Raw genomic sequence first — 20,938 nt, 5'->3', positions numbered from 1 at the left:
ATCTATGTTGATGATATTTTGTTTGAATCTTCTAATAAAAAGCTATGTGATGGATTTTCTAAGATAATAAGTAAAGAATTTGATATGAGTATGATGAGAAAATTGAATTATTTTCTTAGATTCAGTTTAAGGTAAAAGAATGATGGAATTTTTCTTAGTCAATAAAAATACATTAAGGATATTCTTAATAAATATAAAATAAACAAATCCAAGATAATTAACACTCCCATGAGTTCTATAGTTTAGTTAGATAAAGACTCAAGTGAAAAGTCAGATGATCAAAAAAAATATAAAGGATTAATTGGATCATTTCTTTTATTAATTACCAGTAGACATGACATTATGTTTAGTGTTCATCTATGTACTATATTTTAGACTGATCTAAAAGAATTTCACCTGATTGCTATTAAGGGAATCCTTAGATGTCTCTTAGAAACCCAAAACTTGGGAATTTGATATCCTTTGAAATCATAGGATATTCTAATTCAAACTTTGTTAAATATAGGGTTGATAGGAAAAGAACTTATAGAACCTGCTAGTTTATAGTATAATTTTTAGTCTCCTGGTCCAATAGAAAATAGAACTCAATAGCCATGTCTACTGTAGAAGCTGAATACATAGCATTAAAAAGTTGCGTGGCATGAGTCCTTTAGTTAAAGTAATAAATTCTACATTTATGACTACCTATAGGCACCTTTCCAATCTTATGTGATAACACTAGTGCCATCTGCATTTCAAAGAGTCCAATCCAACACTCCAAGGTCAAACACATAGACATAAGGCACTATTTCATTAGGGATCATAACATGAAAATAGACATGGAGCTACATTATGTAGCCAGTAAAAATCAGCTTGCAGACATCTTTATAACAATCACTGGCTTTTGAAATATTTAGTGCCTTAATAATCAGATTAGGTGTCATAGATATTCATATATTAAATTGGATTATTTAAAAATTTCAAATCTAAATTTTATATTTTTCCTCTTTTATCTTTCAATATTTTATGTTTTTCTTTATGCACATGTTTATTTATTTCTTTTAAAATTTAAGAATCTGATCACTACTTACCTTAGTAGTTGAACATTTCTTTAAATAAAAATCTTACCTACTTTTATAAGCAGTGATTGACTCCTCTAAAACATTTAAGGGAAGAAAAATTGAAGATTATCTATCTTCCTCTAACTCTTTTATGGGTGTAATTTCTTTTCGAATCAAAATATATTTCAAATTAAAAATTAGACCAATAAATAGAGATATGTTTCATCTTCCAATAGTTCTCGATCTATTTTATTTGCATATTTTTGTAAATTAATAAATATATTTCAAATTTTTTGACCAAGTTGTTTGTCTATATCAGATGGATAAGGTTTTGATTTGTGACTTATTCTTTCTTATATAAGAGAGTTAATTCTTCTTATCTTATATTTGGAAGATAATCTCACAATTAAGAGTCTTTAAAGACTTAGAAAGGATGCAAATTTGCAAAAGTAAAAAAGAGGCACAAAATGAGCCCAAAAGCTGAATAGATGTGCAATGAACTCCAAAATTTAAAGTTGCACAAAGTATATCAAAAATTAAAAGATACGTAAGGTGTTCCAAACATTAATAAAAGAGGCACAAAGTGAGTCCATAATGAGTTAACTTCCCTTACTTTCAAATCTTTAAATCTTAGATAAATTCATGTGCCAATTGATATCGTCTACATCTGAATTTAAAAATTATGATTTTTAGTTCATCACTTTTAAATGTTATTCTCTTAGATATATTTCTGAAAAAAAATAAAAGCATAACATTTCCTCTTTAATTTATTTTCTGAATTAGATTTAAAAAAAGAAAATACTTTAACCTGGAAAGAGCCTGAGCTAGGGTTGACAAAATTCAAATTTCTAACCTTTTTGGGTCTTAGTGTTGTCAATAAGTCTCTTACTAAGTATTTTATCTAATCATATGGTTAAATTTTTATTTAATACATCTTATCATTTCTTTTTAAAAAATAAGTTTGATGTGTATTTTCTCTTAATTGCTTGATTTCTGTTCTATTGTATTTCTCTTTTTTTGTTATTTTGATTTATTTTTCTTCCTAGAAGTTTCCTGATAATTCAAAACCCTATCTAATTTTTTTCATATCATACTATATGATCCACGCCGCACTATATGATCTACACAAATATCACTATATATATATGATCATAATGCATCAAATAACTCATATTTATCAATCATTAATGATCGTACCAACGAACACCTGCTTCGTACTGTATGATCCACATAGCAGTAGTTGTTGGATGAATTGAATATGACCGATATGATTTTAAATAATAGATCGTACTGTAAGATTCATTTAAAGGCATTATTTGCAAACTAATTTTCCTCTTTCTACCAGTGCTTCCAGCCACCACCACTTCCACCACCACTGATCAAGATCATTCTTTGTTTTAGTATCTTTTTTATTTTGTGATATGTGTAGTTTTCTTATTTTGTAGTTTCATGTTTGTTTGATATTGTTTCCTTCTCTTTTATGATGTCAAAAGGGGAAGTAGCATGTGTTGATAGCTTGTAGTTTGCTTTAAAATATTAAATTCTATGTTTGTCATTTCATTTTTTGTGTTCTCTTATTATGTGTTTTTTTTTTCCTTTTTTTTTTTCCTTTTAAAATTAACAAAAAAATTTGACACCTCCCCTATTTTTGAAAATTTTAGTTAGTAAGGGGGAGTTTAGGGAATAGCAAAATACTCTTAAATCATAAACCAACAATATTTGCAACCATAAAAAAGGGGAAGATTATTACAATTTTGGACCCAAGTCTTGTTATTTTGATGATAATAAATATTATTGGATTTCTCACTATGCTATTCTAATCTATTATGTATATGTTTTGTCCTGTTCACTAACATTTCAGGATCACAGCTCACATGTAATCTCAATTAGCTCAATACTGGATAAACTAAGAATAAAGCATGTGTTTTTCAATATTCTTTGTATTTTTTACCTTTCTTGAGTCAAATATGTATTGTGGTGGATCCTAAAGCTATGTAACCTTGCAAACACACACTCAAGGAAGTGAGTTGGTGAGTTAGAAAATTTTCTATTTTTGAACTAATCATACATTACGATTTATATCGTATTAGATAATCAGTTTAATAGATAAATCCTAATAAAGTTACCTCAATTATTTAAGAGTGATTAAACTAATTGTATTATACAATCCATATCGTACAGATGATCAATTATAATCATCAAAATAATTATCAATCATAATTTAGTTATTATTTTAAAATTCAATTTTTGTTTTAATTGTATCGTACGATATGCATCATACTATATGATATATAACAGTCATGCCAAAATTGATCCTGTGATTAGGTGTTTAATTATGGTTAAATTATTCAATCAAATCTTACAGGATGATCCTATTATATGACCCGATTCCTATATGGGACAATAATTAAATGCCACCGCTCATACTAAATAATTAGCTATGTATTTGTACGGATCGTACAAGAAGATCAAAGATGATCCTAATATACTACCTGATTCCTGTATGGGAAGATAATAAAATGCCGCCCCTAGTACTGGATGATTAGTTATGTGTTTGTATTAATCATACAGGTGATCAATATAAACACTTGAATTAATCGTATAGTGGATTGTAGTTTGTACTTACTAAAAGTGATGTTTTGAACTAATAGTTCAGTTCGGTCACTTTTTCAACCCATATATTCATTATTTTCTTTTTCTTTTCTTTCAGTCTTCCCAATTCTCTTGATGGGTCTCCAGATTAGAATCTTCATAAATTATGCTATCTTGATCTTAATAGCAAGCCTCTTTAAAGTTAAATTCATCATTTGTTTTTCCTTTCCATTCACTCAGATCTCTTTCATTTTATCTATTTTGTCCATATCCTCCCCTTCTTCTCAAAAAAGGGAAGGTTTTTCTTCAGTGGATCCATTTTGTTCCTATTTAGTCTCCTTTATTATGGATCGTACTTGATGATCAAAAGTGCTAGTTAAAAATTTAGGCCTTTTTTTGGAGGCTATATGTTTAAACTCTTATATTATCTTATTTGAGAGACTTTTGGCTGCTATGTATTTTGTGAGGGAGCAAAGAGGTGCATAGGAAGTCTCCTTTACTATGTATTTTTTAGTAGAAAAAATCACTTCTTTTTCAAAATTATTTGACAAAAATTTTTCATAATCTCACTCTCTATAGCATGTAAAAAGTTATGCGATAAAAGTTTTTTCAAACAAAGTTATTCTCATTTTTCGATTACAGAAATACAAATTTGATTAAAAAAAATATCAAAAACACCAAATTATTAAAAATTTTAAAATAGGAAAAATGTAATCTTCCTTGAGACGAGCAAATTTTTCAATTGAGCCAATGGACAAAAAATGCTCTATAGGGGTGTCAAACTAACCAAACCTGAAACCTGACCAGGACACTAAAAGAAAAATTATGAGTTCGAGTCAACCCATTCATTATTTGGGTTGGGTTTGAGTTCATATTTTTTACCCATTTGCAAAATCGAGTTGGGTTTTGGTTGACACAGAAACACAAAATTAATTCGAGTTTACTCAGGAACCATCGATCTTGTCTCATCACATGATTAGGATAGAAGTACGTGTGTAACTAGTGACCTCAGCTCTTGCATGACCAGTGATCTTGTCACTCTCATCGCATCAGGCAAGCCGTCCGTGCTAGTCGAGTTGCAGTCATAGCTGCTGCCATGCAAGCTCTCGTGATACTAGCACATCCGCACAACTGGTCGACATCAACCTCTCACACGCAAGCCACATCAGCACCGCCTCAACCCACACTAACCTCTCCTGTCACGATGCTACATCTTAACTCCTAGAATGCCATTCTGCCTCTGGTGCCTGTAGCTCAAAGCCTTGAACCCTAATCTTTTTCTTCCCATACGAGTTTGTGGGTCGTGTCGTGTCTACCAGGTAACTCGCATGGGTCGCGTCTAGTTTGAAAAATTGGGTCGAGTTCGGCTTGACTCATTTACAAAATAGGGTCGGGTTCTGTTTGACCCATTTAGACTCGGGTCAACTCGAGTTTGAACTTGAATTCACTTATTGACCCGCGCAGCATCCCTAAACGTCACGTGTGTACCAATAACACGCTCGTCGGGGCCCACGCGGGTGTTTGGGGGCATTTTATAATTAAACCCTGTCGAATCCTTTTTCTAAACCTGAACCCGACCCGTCTATGGCTTCTAAAAACCAATCTTTTCTTCTCTCCTTCCCTCACTTTCTTCTCATTTTCTCAAAATCCTTCTCTGTTAACAAATTAAGCTTAAGAAATTAGAAAATAATCATATAAGTGGGTGGGTTTAGATATTTAGAATAAAATATTAATATAATATTATTATTATAATTAATTTTAAGAATAAAATTCATAAAAATTCTTTTTGGGATTCAAAAAATTATAGAAAAATATTCTTTAAGATAACTTATTTTATTTAAAAATTCTGGTGAAATTGATTTGCAAAATGTATCCTTAACGGTCCTAAAACCACCACTTATCTCCATAGGTGCTATTTTTTTAAGAAATTTTATTAGTGCCATAAAATTATGAAAAAAATAATAAAACTAAAACACCATAATAGATATATTTATTGACTGTTGTAGATCAAAATATATTTTTCAAAATTTTGAGTTCTAACAGCTGTTGCTATCGGGTTTGATTGAGGAGAATTTGGGTTGAGTTGGTTTGTTGATTGGGTTGTTGTTGGAGTTATGGGTGAATGTAGGCAATAGATGTGGTTGGGTTTGATTGAGAGGAAATGAAGCTATTTGAATCGGCTACTTTTATGAAAGAATTAGAAGGCTGCTATAGTTGAGGGAGTGGTGTTTAGTTGGTTGGAAGAGAGAGTTTGAGCTGTGGTAGGTTGTGAGGCTATAGGTTATAGAAGAGGATCTGTTGGTAAAAGGATTTGAAAAGAGGGGCTATTTTTTATTTGCGGTTAGACTGGGAAACATAGTAGGGTGCAAGGTCGAACTGTTGGAAGTAAAAATTGAACATAGAAAACAAATCAAATAAAAAACTTCTTCTTTTCACTATACTTTCACGGGCAAGAAAACAAAAAACAGAGACCACACACTAAATTGTCTTTCACCAAAAAAAATATAAAGCAGCCCTTCACAAACTTTCACAGGATTTAAAATTACAAGTAATAAAGAGGTTTTTAAAACCGTCTGAAAAAAAAATCAAAAGAAAAACTAAAGCAAGCAACGCATCATTTGGTTTGATAATATTCAACAATCTCCCCCTCAAACCAAAACTTTCTTCATCCCAAGCATCTTCAGTAGCTTTACAAACCTCAATGTCGGCAATGCTTTGGTGAACAAATCAGCTACCTAATCCTCTGTACTGCATTGCTCCATGCTAATGTGACCCATCTTTACTACATCTTTGATAAAATGATAATGCACATCAATGTGCTTACTTCTGCCATGTTGTACTGGATTTTTGGCCAATGCGATTGCTGACTTGTTATCCACATAAATTATTATAGCTTCATCAATCTCTCCAAAAAATTCCTTCAAAAAATTCTTCAACCACATTGCTTCACAAGCTGCTGCTACCGCTGCTATATACACTGCCTCACAAGTAGATAAGGCTACAACTTCATGTTTTTTGTGCTCTAAGTAAAAGATGTATCACCAACATAAAACACATATCCACTTGTGCGCTTTCTTTCCTCAGGATCATTTGCCCAATCACTGTCATAATATCCAAGTAATCTCATGTCTCCACTGCATTGATAATGAAGGCCAAACTCAACTATGCCACTGATATATCTAAGAATCCTCTTCGCTGCAAGCCAATGAGACTCCTTTGGATTCTCCATGAATCTTCTCAAGATGAACACACTATACATAATGTTAGGTTTCGTCGCTGTCAAGTATCTGAGACTCCCAATTAAACTTTTGTACAATGTTGAATCAACCAATTTTCCTTATCCTTCTTTGGTGAAATGAACTCCAGTTTGCATTGGTGTTGAGACACTATTGCAATGATTTATCTTGAACTTCTCAAGCAACTCTTTTGCATACCTCTTTTGACATATCCAAATTCCATCATCTTCTGATGCACTTATATGCCCAAAAATAATGACATGAGACCAACATCTATCATATCAAATCTTTTGAATATTGTTGATTTAAAATTTGCAATCATTTGCTTATCATCACCTGTTATAAGCAAATCATCCACATATAAGCATATAATCAACCTGTTGCCATTTGAGTATATCTTCATATACACACCATGGTCATAAGGGCACTTAGTGAACCATTCTTCTCCAAAACTTATCAATGCATAAATTCCAAGCCCTCGGGGCTTGCTTCAAGCCATAGAAAGCCCTTTTCAAATGACACACCATATGCTCTTTTCCCTTTACAATAAAACCTTCAGGCTGATCTATATATACTTCTTCCTCCAAAACACCATTCATGAAAACCGACTTCACATCTAATTGATGAATCTGCCATCTATTCATAGCTATAATTGAGAAAATTAATCTGATTGTATCAAATCTGGCAACTAGTGCAAAAATATCTTCATAATCTATCCCTTGCTTCTGCTTGTACCCTTTGACTACAAGTCTAGTCTTAAATTTATTTACATCTCCATCAACATTCTTCTTCACTTTGTACACCCACTTGGCACCAATGGATTTTTGACCTTTAGGAAGTGAGGCCAAACTCCATGTGTCATTTCTCTCAATAGCATCAATCTTTTTTTTTCATGGCATCCATCTATGTAACTGCCTCACTAAAAGTTAAGGGTTCTTCATCTATATATAAAGCAAATTGAGATAACTCCTCATTGTAATTTGTGGTGTCATATATCTCATGCAAGCTTCTTATCTTCACCTTTTCCATATCATTACTAGATGATTCTCCCAATCTCACTGTAGTGTGTGGTGGTGTTTATTGCTCTACATCTGAATTTTCAACAACTATGACATTCTCCTTATTCCCTTATTCAAGCTAATCCCAAGCTAAGCTCTCTTCAAATCTCACATCCCTACTCACTGCCACTTTCTTTGTTGTAGGATTATACAGTTTATGGGTTTTGAACCTTTCATTGTATCCTACAAACACACACTTCTAAGATTTTTCATCCAACTTTCTTCTGTTTTGATCAGGTACATGAACATAAAAAAATACTCCTAAAAACTCTCAAGTGATCAACTGTAGGCTTATGACCACTCTAAATTTCAAAAGGGGTTTGAGATGGAGTGCTTTTTATGTCACCCTATTCAACAAGTATACAGCACAAGACACAGCTTAAGCCCAAAGCAAATTGGGCACTTGCCTCTCCTTCAACATACTCCTAGCCAATCCCATAATGGTTCTATTCTACCTCTCAGCAACCCCATTTTGTTATGGTGTGTATCGTGTTGTTAACTAGTGGCGTATATCATTCTCCTTCAAATAAATTTGCATCTCTTGGCTAACATATTCTCCACCTCTATCACTCCACAACATCTTAATAAAATGGCCACTCTCCTTCTCCACAAGTGCTTTGAATATTTTTAAGTATTCAAATACTTGTGACTTCTCTTTCAGAAAATATACCTAGACTTTTCTTCTATAATCATCAATAAATGTGAGAAAATAACAATTACCTCCAATAGAAGTAGTGTGCATCGGTCCACATAAATCTTAATGAATAAGCTCCAATGGCTTCAACGCTCTCCATGATTTTCCAACTGAAAATGGTGCTCTGCTCTGCTTTCCTGCAATACATGCTTCATAGATCTTGTCTTGAACTTCAATATGTGGAAGCCCATTAGCTATATTCTTCTGGCTCATATAAAAAAGTGTCTTGGAACTCTCAAATCTATAATGTTATAATCTTGAATGATTTTCTATGGAAGTTTTTAAACAACCAATTAAACTGCAAATCATCTTCATGGGATACATTTTATTTGGAGTCACCTTCACCTTGGCAATAAAAAATCCATGCTTATATTTAATGGTACAAGTGTCAAACGAAAATGTCAACACATATCCCTTTTGATTTAGTTTCCCAACACTAAGCAAATTATGCTTAAGATTTGGAACATATAAGACATATGATATCTTCTTTTCTCCCTTCCTTGTTTGAACCAAAATGTCACATTTTCCTTCCACAAATAATTTGTTGTCATCTCCCGTACGTACTTTACTTTGGATTGAGTTTTTCAAAGTAACAAAAAATCTTCTATTGTCAATCATTTGATTACTACAACCACTATCAATAAACCATACATCTCCTGAATCACCAAACTCCTTACTATGTGTAAGAAACATTCTGTCTTCACTTTTCTCCACTTCCTTTTCTTGCACCATATCTGCATTTGCCTCTTCATTTTCCTGCCTCTTCCAACAAAAATAATAAATGTGTCTGTACCTTTTGTAATAGTGGCATTTGATATAGGCAAGGTTGCTTCTTCCTCTACCTCTGAAACCATGTCCATGACCATGTGCACCTTCTCCATCACCATGAGTTCCACCTTGAACTTCACCTCCATCACTTTATGTAGATTCTCCTTTACTAGCACGGCCTCTTCCTCGAGTACCATAAGATCCTCTTCCTCTACCAAAAGAGCCTTTTCCTCTACCAAAACCTCTTCCACGGCCACCTCTAAAATTCCCACGCAATGCCACTTGAGTTTGGAAGGCTTCCTCAAGTGGTGTCGAATCATATTGCATCATTCTTAATTCATGTGATTGAAGAGATCCAAGCAACCCTTCAATAGACATTTTCTCTATGTTCTTTGCTTCTACTATGGTTACTACAGTGGCTTCAAATTTTTTGGTCAAGCTTCGTAAAATCTTCTCAATAACCCTTTTATCTTCTACAAGTTCTCTATTCAACTTCAATTGATTAACAATGGTAATTACCCGATTGAAATATTCTTTTACACTTTCCAACTCCATCTTCAACATATCAAATTGGCTTCGTATGGTTTGTAAACGTACCATTTTTACTTTCTCATCTCCTATGTAAGAAGCATGTAGTGTATTCCAAGCCTCCATTGCGGTCTTCGCCGTAGAGATCCGCTCAAAATAATTTCATCTACTGCTTGATAAATGAAGAAAAGGGCCTTCCGATCCTTCTTTCGATTTTCTTTCAACTCTTGAAGAAGTCTTTGATTCAAATCTCTCTCAACTTCGGGCTCTTGAAAACCACTCCCTACAATCTCCCACAACTCTTGAGATTGATACAACACCCGCATTTGAATACTCATTTGATTGTAGTTCTTCCCCATGAGCTTGGGCAACAGAGGTTGCAAATTATTGTTGCTTGAACTCGCTGCCATTCTCCAACCGGGCTCTGGTACCAATGTTGGAAGTAAAAATCGAACACAGAAAACAAATCAAATAAAAAACTTCTGCTTTTCATTATACTTTCACAGGCAAGAGAACAAAAAAATAGAGAGCACACACTAAACTGTCTTTCACCGAAAAAAAATAGAACAGCCCTTCACACCCTTTCACGGGATTTAAAATCACAAGTACTAAAGATGTTTTTAAAACCATCTGAAAAACAAATAAAATAAAATCAAAAGAAAAACTAAAGCAAGCAACGCGTCGTTTGGTTTGATAATATCCAACACGAATAGGAGAGCTATGGAAAAAGCAAATGAACGAAGCCTCCGTTCATTCTCATTTTAATGTGAAGCGCATAAGGGTGATCGAGGTAAGTGATTTACGAGAGGGCATAGTATTCAGTGGAATTTTCGGGAGCTTTTGCGGGACTTTTGGGTCTGTTCGACGGAATACGAGGTATGAAAATTTTATTATTTTCATTTTAATTTAATTATTATTATTATTTATAATAATTTTTTTTTGTTTCAGAGTAGCAGAAAAAAATTGAGAGAATATCTCATTTAGCCTTGATTCGTAGGTCGAAAACTTGAGATTCATGCTAATTTTTACCCGCGAATTTTTTTTAACAAAATTATAGACGACTTTAGGTATTTTTTTCACTATCAGAAGTGGTTTGGGCAGCGTCGCAAGTCAATTTTGAGCGTCGGTCATCGATTTTTTATTGTATATGTCCAATTTGATAGCGAGGGGTTCCTTTATAAGCGAATTTGACGCTCTAATTACAACGGACAATTCGTTTGGTGATCAGAGGTTATTTAACCCTTCAAGTAACGTGTCGCGCACCCACAGACCGTTACTTGATTCACCCAATTTCCCTTTTTTCGCAAATTTTAGTATGTGGGTCAATAATCACATATATCAGCAGAAAATCAAGCATATAAACTTATCACTATGAAATAAGGATATTTATTCAACTTAATAAATGACCAAATGATTGTAAAACTATATATATATATATAATATAATTTCTCCAACCTAATTTTTACTTCTAAAACGTCCTGCTTGTTCAAATTTACTTTAATAGAGTATAGTGATAAAACATTTTCTATTTTAAGCAATTTGTCTGGAATTGAAAAAGAAAAACTTTTTTGAACACATGCTTTCGTATTTAGAAAAACAAATAAGTTTTAATAATGAAAAGCAAGCAAAAATTAGAATTTTGGCAGCATAATTGTACATAATTACATTTTTTTTTTCATGAATGTCCAACTAAGTCATGAAAGAAACTCAAAATCTAATTGATCATTATTTTTATAAAATAATACAAGATCTATAATATTAAATTTAAATTTATCGGTTTATCTATTGGTGGGGTGAACATTAGATACCTAAATATGCAAACATATGAAAAGAATCAAATTTCCTGAATACAAGGTTATCCTTCTCCATTGACTGAGACATACCAATCTCAACAACTATCTAACAAAGAATCAGATGCAATTCTCTCCAAATGGTTCTCCTCATCAAATTAAACTATATATATTTGTATACACCCAATTTTAACATTGTAAAACTCACTATACATAATAATGTCGGACCGACCCGGTCGAAAGAAACAGTTGTTCCGGTTGTGGTTTCCAGCTTGGAGAAGCCCATCTCAAGCTTCAAAGCAACCAAAACCTCCTTCAATTACTCCCCAATTGCCACCAACTTCTTCTCTATCCTCACCCCAAATCGATGAAGATCAAACCCAATTGCAATCAACATTGCCATCTCCATCAAGCGGGTTAGCAAAGGTTCCCTCCTCCACAAGCTCGGAAAGAAGAGAATTGCTTCCACAAGCTGAACTACCAAGCGCTAAAGATGATTCAGATGAACTTGCTAATGAATTGGGTAAGCCTGAGACTCAGTTCACATTAGCATCGTTGCCACATGAAGAGAGAACCAAAACAGAATTTGAGTCAAAACAACTTACAGAAACTGAAACTAGTAGAATCGAACCCACCATAGATCAGTTAAGTGAGGAAATTAATAGGCAGGAAATAGATATGGATCCTCAGAAAGATCTTGAATCTCAGTTCGAAAAGATCCAAGAAGAAAAACCTGAAGTAGATTTAGAAGCTAAACAACTTCAGCAGGACAAGAGTCCGATAAAAATTTCTGAACCTAAAGAAATAACAAAAGAAATTCATTCCGAAGGAGTTGAAAAACCTGAGGAAGTCAGTGAAGAGCCAAAGAAGGTAAGCAAGCCCAAGCTCTTAATCAAAGTATCTGATTTGAAGTCACAAGGTAGAATGATAGAAGAAGAAAAACCAGAAGAATCAATAAATGGTGCCTTGATAGAAACAAAAAGAGGAAATTCCACCATGAAAGAAAAGAAGATTACCATTTCCACTATGCCAAATTCTTCTTCCCATACTATAGGACAAACGCAGAAAGAGCTGAAAGATGGACTTTCTAGAATGATTCAAAAGTTGAGCATTGGACACCAAAATAAGTTAGGAAATGAACAAGGTGTGAATATTATAACATTAGCAAGTGAAAACCAGGGGGCAAGTATGTTCATTGGCTATGAAGTTCAGCCGGGGAAAAAGGTAGGGAGGAGTAATGAAACGAGGGAAGAAAATTACCATAATGTAAAAGGAAACCAATCAATCGTTGCTAGTATTAACAGTAATGTGCAAGGCATTAATAGTTCAATCCTGGATGAAACAAACTATAGTGAGAAAAACCCCGGTGTTCATATGACTATCTCCACCAAACCAATTACACCTGTGAGCTTTACAGCGAAAACTGAATCTCAAAAGGCTATTTCCAGTATTACCTCACCACAGAAGCTAACTTATGAGCCCAATATCAGAAGGCGATGCCTCAGAGGTCTCTTTCTTGAGTCAAGTGAAGACGATGTGAAGAATCCACAAAAGCCACGCCGTCATGGTTGCCGGTTCTCCTGTGATGATAAAAGGAAAGGTAAGATAGAAGACATTGGACCTTCAAGGAAGACATAAGTTGGCTAATTTAGCATATTTAAATGTCCTAGCTCACTGGTCTGAACCATGTAAATTAAATCAGTATTATCTATATTCATGCATGATTAACTATTTGGTTGTTTCCTGATTTCTTAGAAATGTATGAGTTATTTGTGGGTAAATGCATTGGTGCGAAGAACTTGATTTTCAGTGAGCAAATCATTTTCAGTGTCTGCCACTAAAAGTGAGAGGAGTGAAGGTGTTGTTCAATCAACAACTTTCAACCATACAACATTAGATCTTTATCTTTAACTTCTCCATAAATGTTAGTACAATGGAAATTTTAAGAAAATTATAAGATGATTTAATCATATAACAAAAATATAAAATTAACACCTTAACAGATTATTTAGAGTATGAAATAAATAATTCATGAAAAAATAATTTTACTAATTGATTTAAGAAAAAAATACATGAAAATAATTTATCCTGTTTGAGCATTATAAGCTTTCTACTTCTTCATGAAGTTTCATCAATGACCAAATCTTGGTTTACTTAGAAGCAAAGTTACTCTTAGATTGTAGATAAATATTAATAATCTTTCATTTTCATTAAAGGATAATAACATAAATAAAAACTTAGCGTAAGACTGAAAATTTTTCTTGGTAAAATAAAATCATGTCGCCAAATGGTAAGACGAAAATTAAAACACAGAAAATTTTCAGAAAAAATATTTTATAAATCTATAAAAAAATATTTTTTTAAAAATATTAAAGAGATCGTCATTCTGATAAAAAATATTTTTTTAAGGAAAAAAAAATATGACCAAGTAATCCATTTTCCCTCGTAATTGCAACTTTGCCATTGCGTCCTCGTCGCATTACTGATTCTTCCTCCGCAGCACTCCGAGCATCAGCCACTTCACGACAACGGCTACTTACCGTTGTTTTTCTCTTTTTAAAACTTCAAAACACAGCCACTGACCCAAAAAAAACAAACCTTCGCCGACCTCACAAATCACTTTCCAGCTCTCTCACTCACTTTCAATGCCCGCTCCCTCTCCTTGCCCCCTCGTTTCTTCTCCTTTAAATTCTTCTCTCTTTTACCCTGCAAACCACTATCCTCAATTCCCCGAAGAGAGAGAAAGTGTGTTCAAGAGAACGAAATGATCAGGAAAAGAAACCCTGTTCTTAAGAGAGCATGGGGCGTTATTTCTCTCTTAATCATTACCATGAGGAGAAAGAGAAAGCCTAACAATCAGAAGCAACTCTTCAAGAATCGGCGATTTAAACTCCACCACTACAACTACACCTTTGTAGGCGAATACGAGTTCTCCCCCTCAAGCACTCCCCCCTTCCACCATCTTCATCCTCTCCTTAAGAAGAGGAAAGGTATCTTATCCTTTCTCCTGTGTGGAAGTAAATCAGCTAATGCTGATGGAATTGGCAAAGAAGAGGAAGACATGCTTGAAGCAACTGCAGGTGATGACAGACCAGAAAGAGAAGAGCAGTTAGATGAAGCAGCGCTGTCTGATGAAGAAGATGAATCGGTGGATGGAAGAGCAGAGAGGTTCATAGAGAAGTTTTATGAAGAGATGAGAATTCAGAGACAGGAATCAATCATGCATTACAGAGACATGCTAATTAAGAATTGTATTTAGATAAAGAGTTTTCTTCTATATGTTTGTCAGTTATCTACAGAGGAGTTTTTTAGACTGTTAGCCTCTGAAATGATTTATCTGTTACTAGTTCTTCATTTGATGTTTGCTTTTTTTGTTGAATCTATTTGCCTTGTTAAACTAATTGATGACAGCATTAGAACATATTCATATTACAAAAATAACAGGCAAAGAAAATTTTACTTCATAGCTTTCCGTAGGAATTCAAAACAATGCAACAAAACCTGCAACGGAACCTCTTCCCAAAAGACTGATTCCAGGAAGTCAAAATATTTCTGAACAGGAGCCTACTCTGAAGCAATTCTACACAAGAGCTAATAGTTAATACACACCTCCAAAAGCACCTAAACAAAATTGTGCAGTCTACCGCCACTCTAAATTCTAACACGTTAAGAATAGTTGAAATCATTCATCAGCTTCGACATCACAAACAAATCCATTATCATTTCATCCACCAGCTCCTGAAGTATTACACTCTCAATGTCCATGGCTGCCCATGAAGCTTCTGCCTCAAATGCTGTCCACCTTATGGTTGATGAGCTCAACTCTTGCTCTGCCAAATCACCCAAAACCTTCCCAGCCAATTCCAATAACCTTCCTATCTCGCCATAAATCTCTCTCAACAGCTGGTCTTTACTTAATAGAAAAGGCAATTTCAACCAAACCTTATATCCGGACATGCAGAATTGGTCAAATCTTTTAACCAAGCTCTCAATTAAGAAGTCGAATAGAAAATCCTTGAGATGATTATAGTCATTTGCTTCTGATAAGCTTAAACTGGACTTCATCCTTGCAAAGAAAGCATCTGAGATTGAAGCAAAAATGTCAAGAAGAAAGAAGTTGACAGAAGACTGCAATGTATTGTCTGAATCAAAGAAGAGAATGCTCTCAAGAAGCAATTTGGTCTTTGAGATGGCTTCGGTAGAAAAGCTGACTTTAGTTCCGAGAATTCCAACATTATATGACTGGATACTATGTATGCTGAAGTCACTTCGACTGCTGTTCAAAATCATTTCATTATCAGACCTGCTAAACTCCACTGAGTTAGCGGAATCCAGAAGATCAGAGTCCAGGCTCAGTGATTCGGTTTTATTACATTTATGTCTGAAGTCTATGCGTGTTTTGCTCTCTGGAACGTACGGAGGAAATAAGAGTTAGTCATGATTAGGTTGAATATTACATTTTTGTTTAAGAAGATTATATTATAAGATTATATATATATATATATATATATATGGTCACTTTTTCTTTCGAATCATCTGAAGAATACCTTTCATGTCAAAGCTTCCATTGAAACTACCAACGGAGCAACTCTCACTTGAGAATGATGCGTCAAATATTGATATTGGACTAGGATGATTGCTGTCACTGACCACAGATGCGGCAATGAAAGGATTTGGTCCTACCTGTAAAAATCAAAAAGCAGCTTACATTAGTAACATTCACGTACAAAGAATATGCATTGAATCAATCGACTTGAATAGCTGCCCATGAGCAAAAGGCAATTTTGTTATGAAAACAAGAATATCTGAAATTATTCCAAAGAGCAAAATGAAGACAAAGACAATGAGTATGAGGGTCATGCACCTTCACTAGAAGAGTGATGGTCCAAGCCATTTACAAGAAAAAATTGGCATCCCTTATTATCATTTTCTTATAGATGTCATGCATGGTTTGACCAACTTGAGACATTCAATCTTTATGAACATTCTTCCCCAAAGAAAAATTCATTTCTAAGCGTAAAACACACCTCACATGCATTGATTTGATGGAATAATCATCTTCAATATGGGCAATCAAATGTAGGCTATGCCAAGGCACATTGAATCAATCAACTTGAATAGTTGCTCATAACAAAAAGCAACGCTGCAATGAAAGCAAGAAGATCGGGAATTATTCCAAATATCAAATTGAAGACAAATATAACAAGGATGAGAGTCCTGCATCATCGCTAAAAGAGTGATGGCCCAAACCATTCAAGATACAAGCCAAATTTAGCATCCCTTGTTGTAATGGTTTTATCGATATCAAGAAATTGGATGCATGGGTTGACCAAATTGAGACATTTAAACTTTATGAGTATTCTTTCCAAAAGATTTTTATTTCGCAATCTAAAACTCACCTATTTCATTGATTTGGTGGAATACTTAACTTCCATATGGGCAAAAATGTCACATAGGAACACTGCAAGAGAAGGCTATGCCAAGGAAAATCGTACCCTCCCGAGTATATGAATAATGTAAGTCGAGAAAGTGGTATGGCATTCGCCAAAAGCAAAGTTAGACAATGTAGGAGTACACTACCGGGTACAGAAACAAGCCAATCACTCACTAAGTATATCTCACGGTTGCACTTTGCACTTCAAATTAAATTTGTCTTTTTATTCTCGTCTTCCACATCAAATACATAGATAAAAAAAGTGGCATAGCTATAACAGTCATTTGAGGCGTACCTCACCCAAGTTTTGTGAGTTGTGCACAATGTATAGTAGGTTTTTTTAACATAAATATTAATCAATAAAATGAATAAAACCTTCCTTAATCTAATCATACCCCTCACGCTGCATGACTCAAACCTCAAGCTCTCAATTTAACAAAATGTTTGAATGTGACTACCCTCTCGATTTTCCTTCACCACTCTCCATGCCAACCACCTACCATCTCCTTCCTAGCCACTGATGTCTCCTCCTCCTTGCCAAGTCTACTTCATTCACAAAGAACTCTCCCTCCACGGCATCTCATCTTTTTTTTCAATCAGCCACTAAAACCTAAATTTTTTTCTTTCTTAAATCTTTCTTTTTTGCTTTGTTTATATAGGATTTCTTTTTCTTTGAATATTTGCATGTTACAATTTTTTAATCAAATTTTTCATTCAAGGTTTTTGTGCAATGATTGGAGGTAAGGAGAAATCCATAAGCTCTCCCATAGTCAGATATTAGGCTCCATTGAACCATCAAGAATACCCATCCCAATCCTTAATTTACAGAAGAAAAAATTTCCCACATGTTAGAACTTGTGGTAGACCAAATTCAATTGCGATTGCAAGTGCATAAACCTTTTGGAACCAATAAGAAATTATTTAAGAAAAAGGATTACGCCTATTTTAGAGAAATTAAAGTATAGTATCATGCTTCCTAGCTTACCTGAGAGAAGAGAGAGGAAGAAGCTTGTGGCCCGTTCCTTGAAAATTCATGCACTAAGGTTTTTTCAAGTATTGGATAGCACAAAAAAGAGAGAATGACTTGAATAAAGGCATATACAAAAAAATTGGCTAGGGAAGATAAGATTTTGAGAAGGAATTAATTTGAATTCCAAACAACTTGATGAACACAAACCTGAAGCTTAATAACTGTAAAAGATAAACATCAATCCATATCTAATAATATTCAACTAAATGTACCAATTTAAGAAACCTTATCCTGAATATCCTACATCCATTTAAATTATGGATAGTATTAAAAACTATAACAAAATGGATAAAACACATCCTTGTCTTAATGCTAAAAATAATAAAATGAAGACAACCATAGCCTAGAAATAAGAAAATTCCTAATTTGCACCAGGAATAATGAATTGCCACTCAAAATATGAAAAATTTAATGGAATAATTATAGGATAGTTTTTTGTTGTGTTCATCTACTCAAATCTTTATATTCTTTAGCCTCTCTTTATTTTTGAATTTTAAATTATAATTTTGTAATTTACTCGTTTACAATTAATCTTTACAAGATTACACACCTATAGATTTCCTAAGAACCTCATCAATTAAATTTTCAAAAAAAAAAAAAGAGAGAACCTCATCGATTAGTAGATGACTCCTCACTCTCACCCTTATTTGCACGGGTGAATCCAGTGAGACTTAGAGATGAACCTTAACCGATCATACTGTGTTTGCTTCATTATTACTTGGGAATACATCGATGAAGTGAGGTGTTAGGTGATCCTTTTGACATGATAATTCATCATCTTCAACAGCCCATACTTACGAGTCCAAGATGCCATCAACTTTCGAAGGGCACAACAATATTAACTCACCAAAAACCATGTTAACTACACTGTAACAAGAATAAGGATTTCCCACCCATAGACATAGAGGTGTCAGCAGAAGTCGAAACAACCATCAAAGCTTGCCAATGGTTCATCCTTCCGTTCACCAAACAAAAAAACAACAATATGGCAATATTATTTAATCCAAATAAAACTACCAAACAAAATCTAACAAAAAATTTTGAATAAAAGACTCTTCTTACTCTTAGGGAAGATAGGAAATTATAGCAAGTCAAGCGGTATTCTACAATCTTCCAAAAGTCAAATGATCATCCACTAAAAAGAATGATGATCCGCAAAATTAAGCTTTTCTCTTATGCTCCACTATCTAATATTATGATGCATCTCAACTCGGTCATTGAAAATAAGGAAACAAGATGCAGGCGGCAGAATTACTCAATCCTGGAGTCCTTAAACAAAGTTGCTCTCCAGGGGAATTCTTGATCATCGGGGTATCCAAGAAGGATTATTGGCTCATGTGTGCTAACTAACAAGGATAAATAAAATCACCATGAAGAATTGGTGCCCTCTTCCATGTATTGATGATTTGTTGGAACACTTATCACATTCAAAACAAGATAAGACTGTACAAATAGAAGGCAATGTCAGCCTTAATGCTTCCGACAATTTTCATGCCCTGAAAGATATCTCGAGACCCTTAATGGAGGACTTCATGATTCTATATCAAGATGACATTCTACTCTACAACTAGAAATAGAACGAACACAACACACGTTAAGGTATTTGAGCTCCCAAAAAAGTATCAACTCCACCTCAATCGCAAGAAGTGTGATTTTGATAAAAAGGCCTGATTATATTTGGGGTTTAAGGTCGACAAGAAAGAATATTAATATCAACCCCCAAAAAGTAAAAATAATCAAGAAATGTGACCGATGTTCACAGCTTTATGGGAGTTATAAACATGTGAGGATGTTTATCAAGAACTATTAAAAAAAAATGTTTATCAAGAACTACTTTTTAATTGCTTCACCACTTCATTCTCTTATCTGGGTCAAACTAAAGTTTTTATGGGAAAGAAAATATGAGGACCCATTTCTTCTCTACAAAAAGAGAATAAGTAAGGTGCATATACTGGCCTTGCCTAATCTTTAACTGTTATTTTTGTCATTGAAGTTGGCGCATCAATATACGCCATTAGTGTGATGCTTTTAAAGACAACTGACATATAGCCTCCTACTTTAAAATTCTACAAGGTGAATCTAAACAATTCATGGTGTTTTATAAAAGACAGTATTTATCACCAAGTGATACAACCCAGAGAAAGGAGCTATGTAGCTTTCTCACTCCAATTAGACATAGACTGAGTTAAATCCTTAAAAAGGGGATCGTGATCAAGAGATCGGAGACATTAATAAAAGAACAAGACATTAACGATTTGTGGCAAGTGCATGCTTATCTAATAGTTTTTCTTTAAGCCAAACAACATTCTCTCATTACATGCAGGATGTGCATTTCTTTCATTTTATAAATGTGTCAAACACCTATTTGTTATTTAATTTCACATGAGGGTGACAGAAGGCAGCCTTTCACTTATAAATGGCCTCCAATCTCATCCATATAACAATGGACAACAAAAGGCTTAGAGAATGCTTCTCTCCTTCAAGTACAACAACAACAACAACAACATCAAGCCTTTATCCCACTACGTGGGGTCGGCTACATGAATCCTTTTTCTCCATTGTGTCCTATTAAAAGTCAAATTCTCATTTAAATCTAATAAAGAAAGGTCATTCCTAATATTTTCTAACCAAGTCTTTTTAGGTCTACCCCTACCTTTTTTAACATAAGTCAAATCTAATACCTCTACTCTCCTAACCGGGTCATCGCAAGGCCACCGTTTTATGTGACCAAACCATCTAAGGCGACTTTCTCTAATCTTATCTTCTAC

At 34.0% G+C, this 20,938-nt stretch overlaps 3 protein-coding genes across 5 annotated transcripts in view; 2 read left to right on the top strand and 1 right to left on the bottom strand.

Annotated features, from left to right (window-relative positions):
- The first annotated feature begins 11,925 nt into the window (after positions 1-11,925).
- LOC110108868 (muscle M-line assembly protein unc-89) lies at positions 11,926-13,385 on the top strand. The gene has a single exon (XM_020839704.2). It carries the CDS (start codon positions 11,926-11,928, stop codon positions 13,342-13,344), a length of 1,419 nt encoding a protein of 472 aa, XP_020695363.1. The 3' UTR covers positions 13,345-13,385.
- A 1,058-nt stretch (positions 13,386-14,443) lies between these two features.
- Positions 14,444-15,052, top strand: LOC110108861. Its single transcript, XM_020839695.2, has one exon. The coding sequence runs from the start codon at positions 14,471-14,473 to the stop codon at positions 14,963-14,965; it is 495 nt and encodes a 164-aa protein (XP_020695354.1). The 5' UTR covers positions 14,444-14,470; the 3' UTR covers positions 14,966-15,052.
- Positions 15,053-15,186: 134 nt separating this feature from the next.
- Positions 15,187-20,938, bottom strand: part of LOC110108860 — a 16,618-nt gene continuing 10,866 nt past the window's right edge. For all 3 annotated transcript variants that reach the window (XM_020839691.2, XM_020839693.2, XM_020839692.2), the window contains 2 exons: positions 16,254-16,389; positions 15,187-16,112 (listed from right to left, as the gene is read on the bottom strand). In XM_020839691.2, coding sequence (XP_020695350.1) covers positions 15,373-16,112; positions 16,254-16,389 — 876 coding nt within the window. In that variant the 3' untranslated portion in view covers positions 15,187-15,372. The remainder of the gene's footprint in view (positions 16,113-16,253; positions 16,390-20,938) is intronic.

The sequence above is a fragment of the Dendrobium catenatum genome, unplaced genomic scaffold (genome assembly GCF_001605985.2).
Source record: "Dendrobium catenatum unplaced genomic scaffold, ASM160598v2 fragScaff_scaffold_226, whole genome shotgun sequence".
Classification (NCBI taxonomy): domain Eukaryota; kingdom Viridiplantae; phylum Streptophyta; class Magnoliopsida; order Asparagales; family Orchidaceae; genus Dendrobium; species Dendrobium catenatum.
This window is presented reverse-complemented; position numbering and strand designations above follow the sequence as displayed.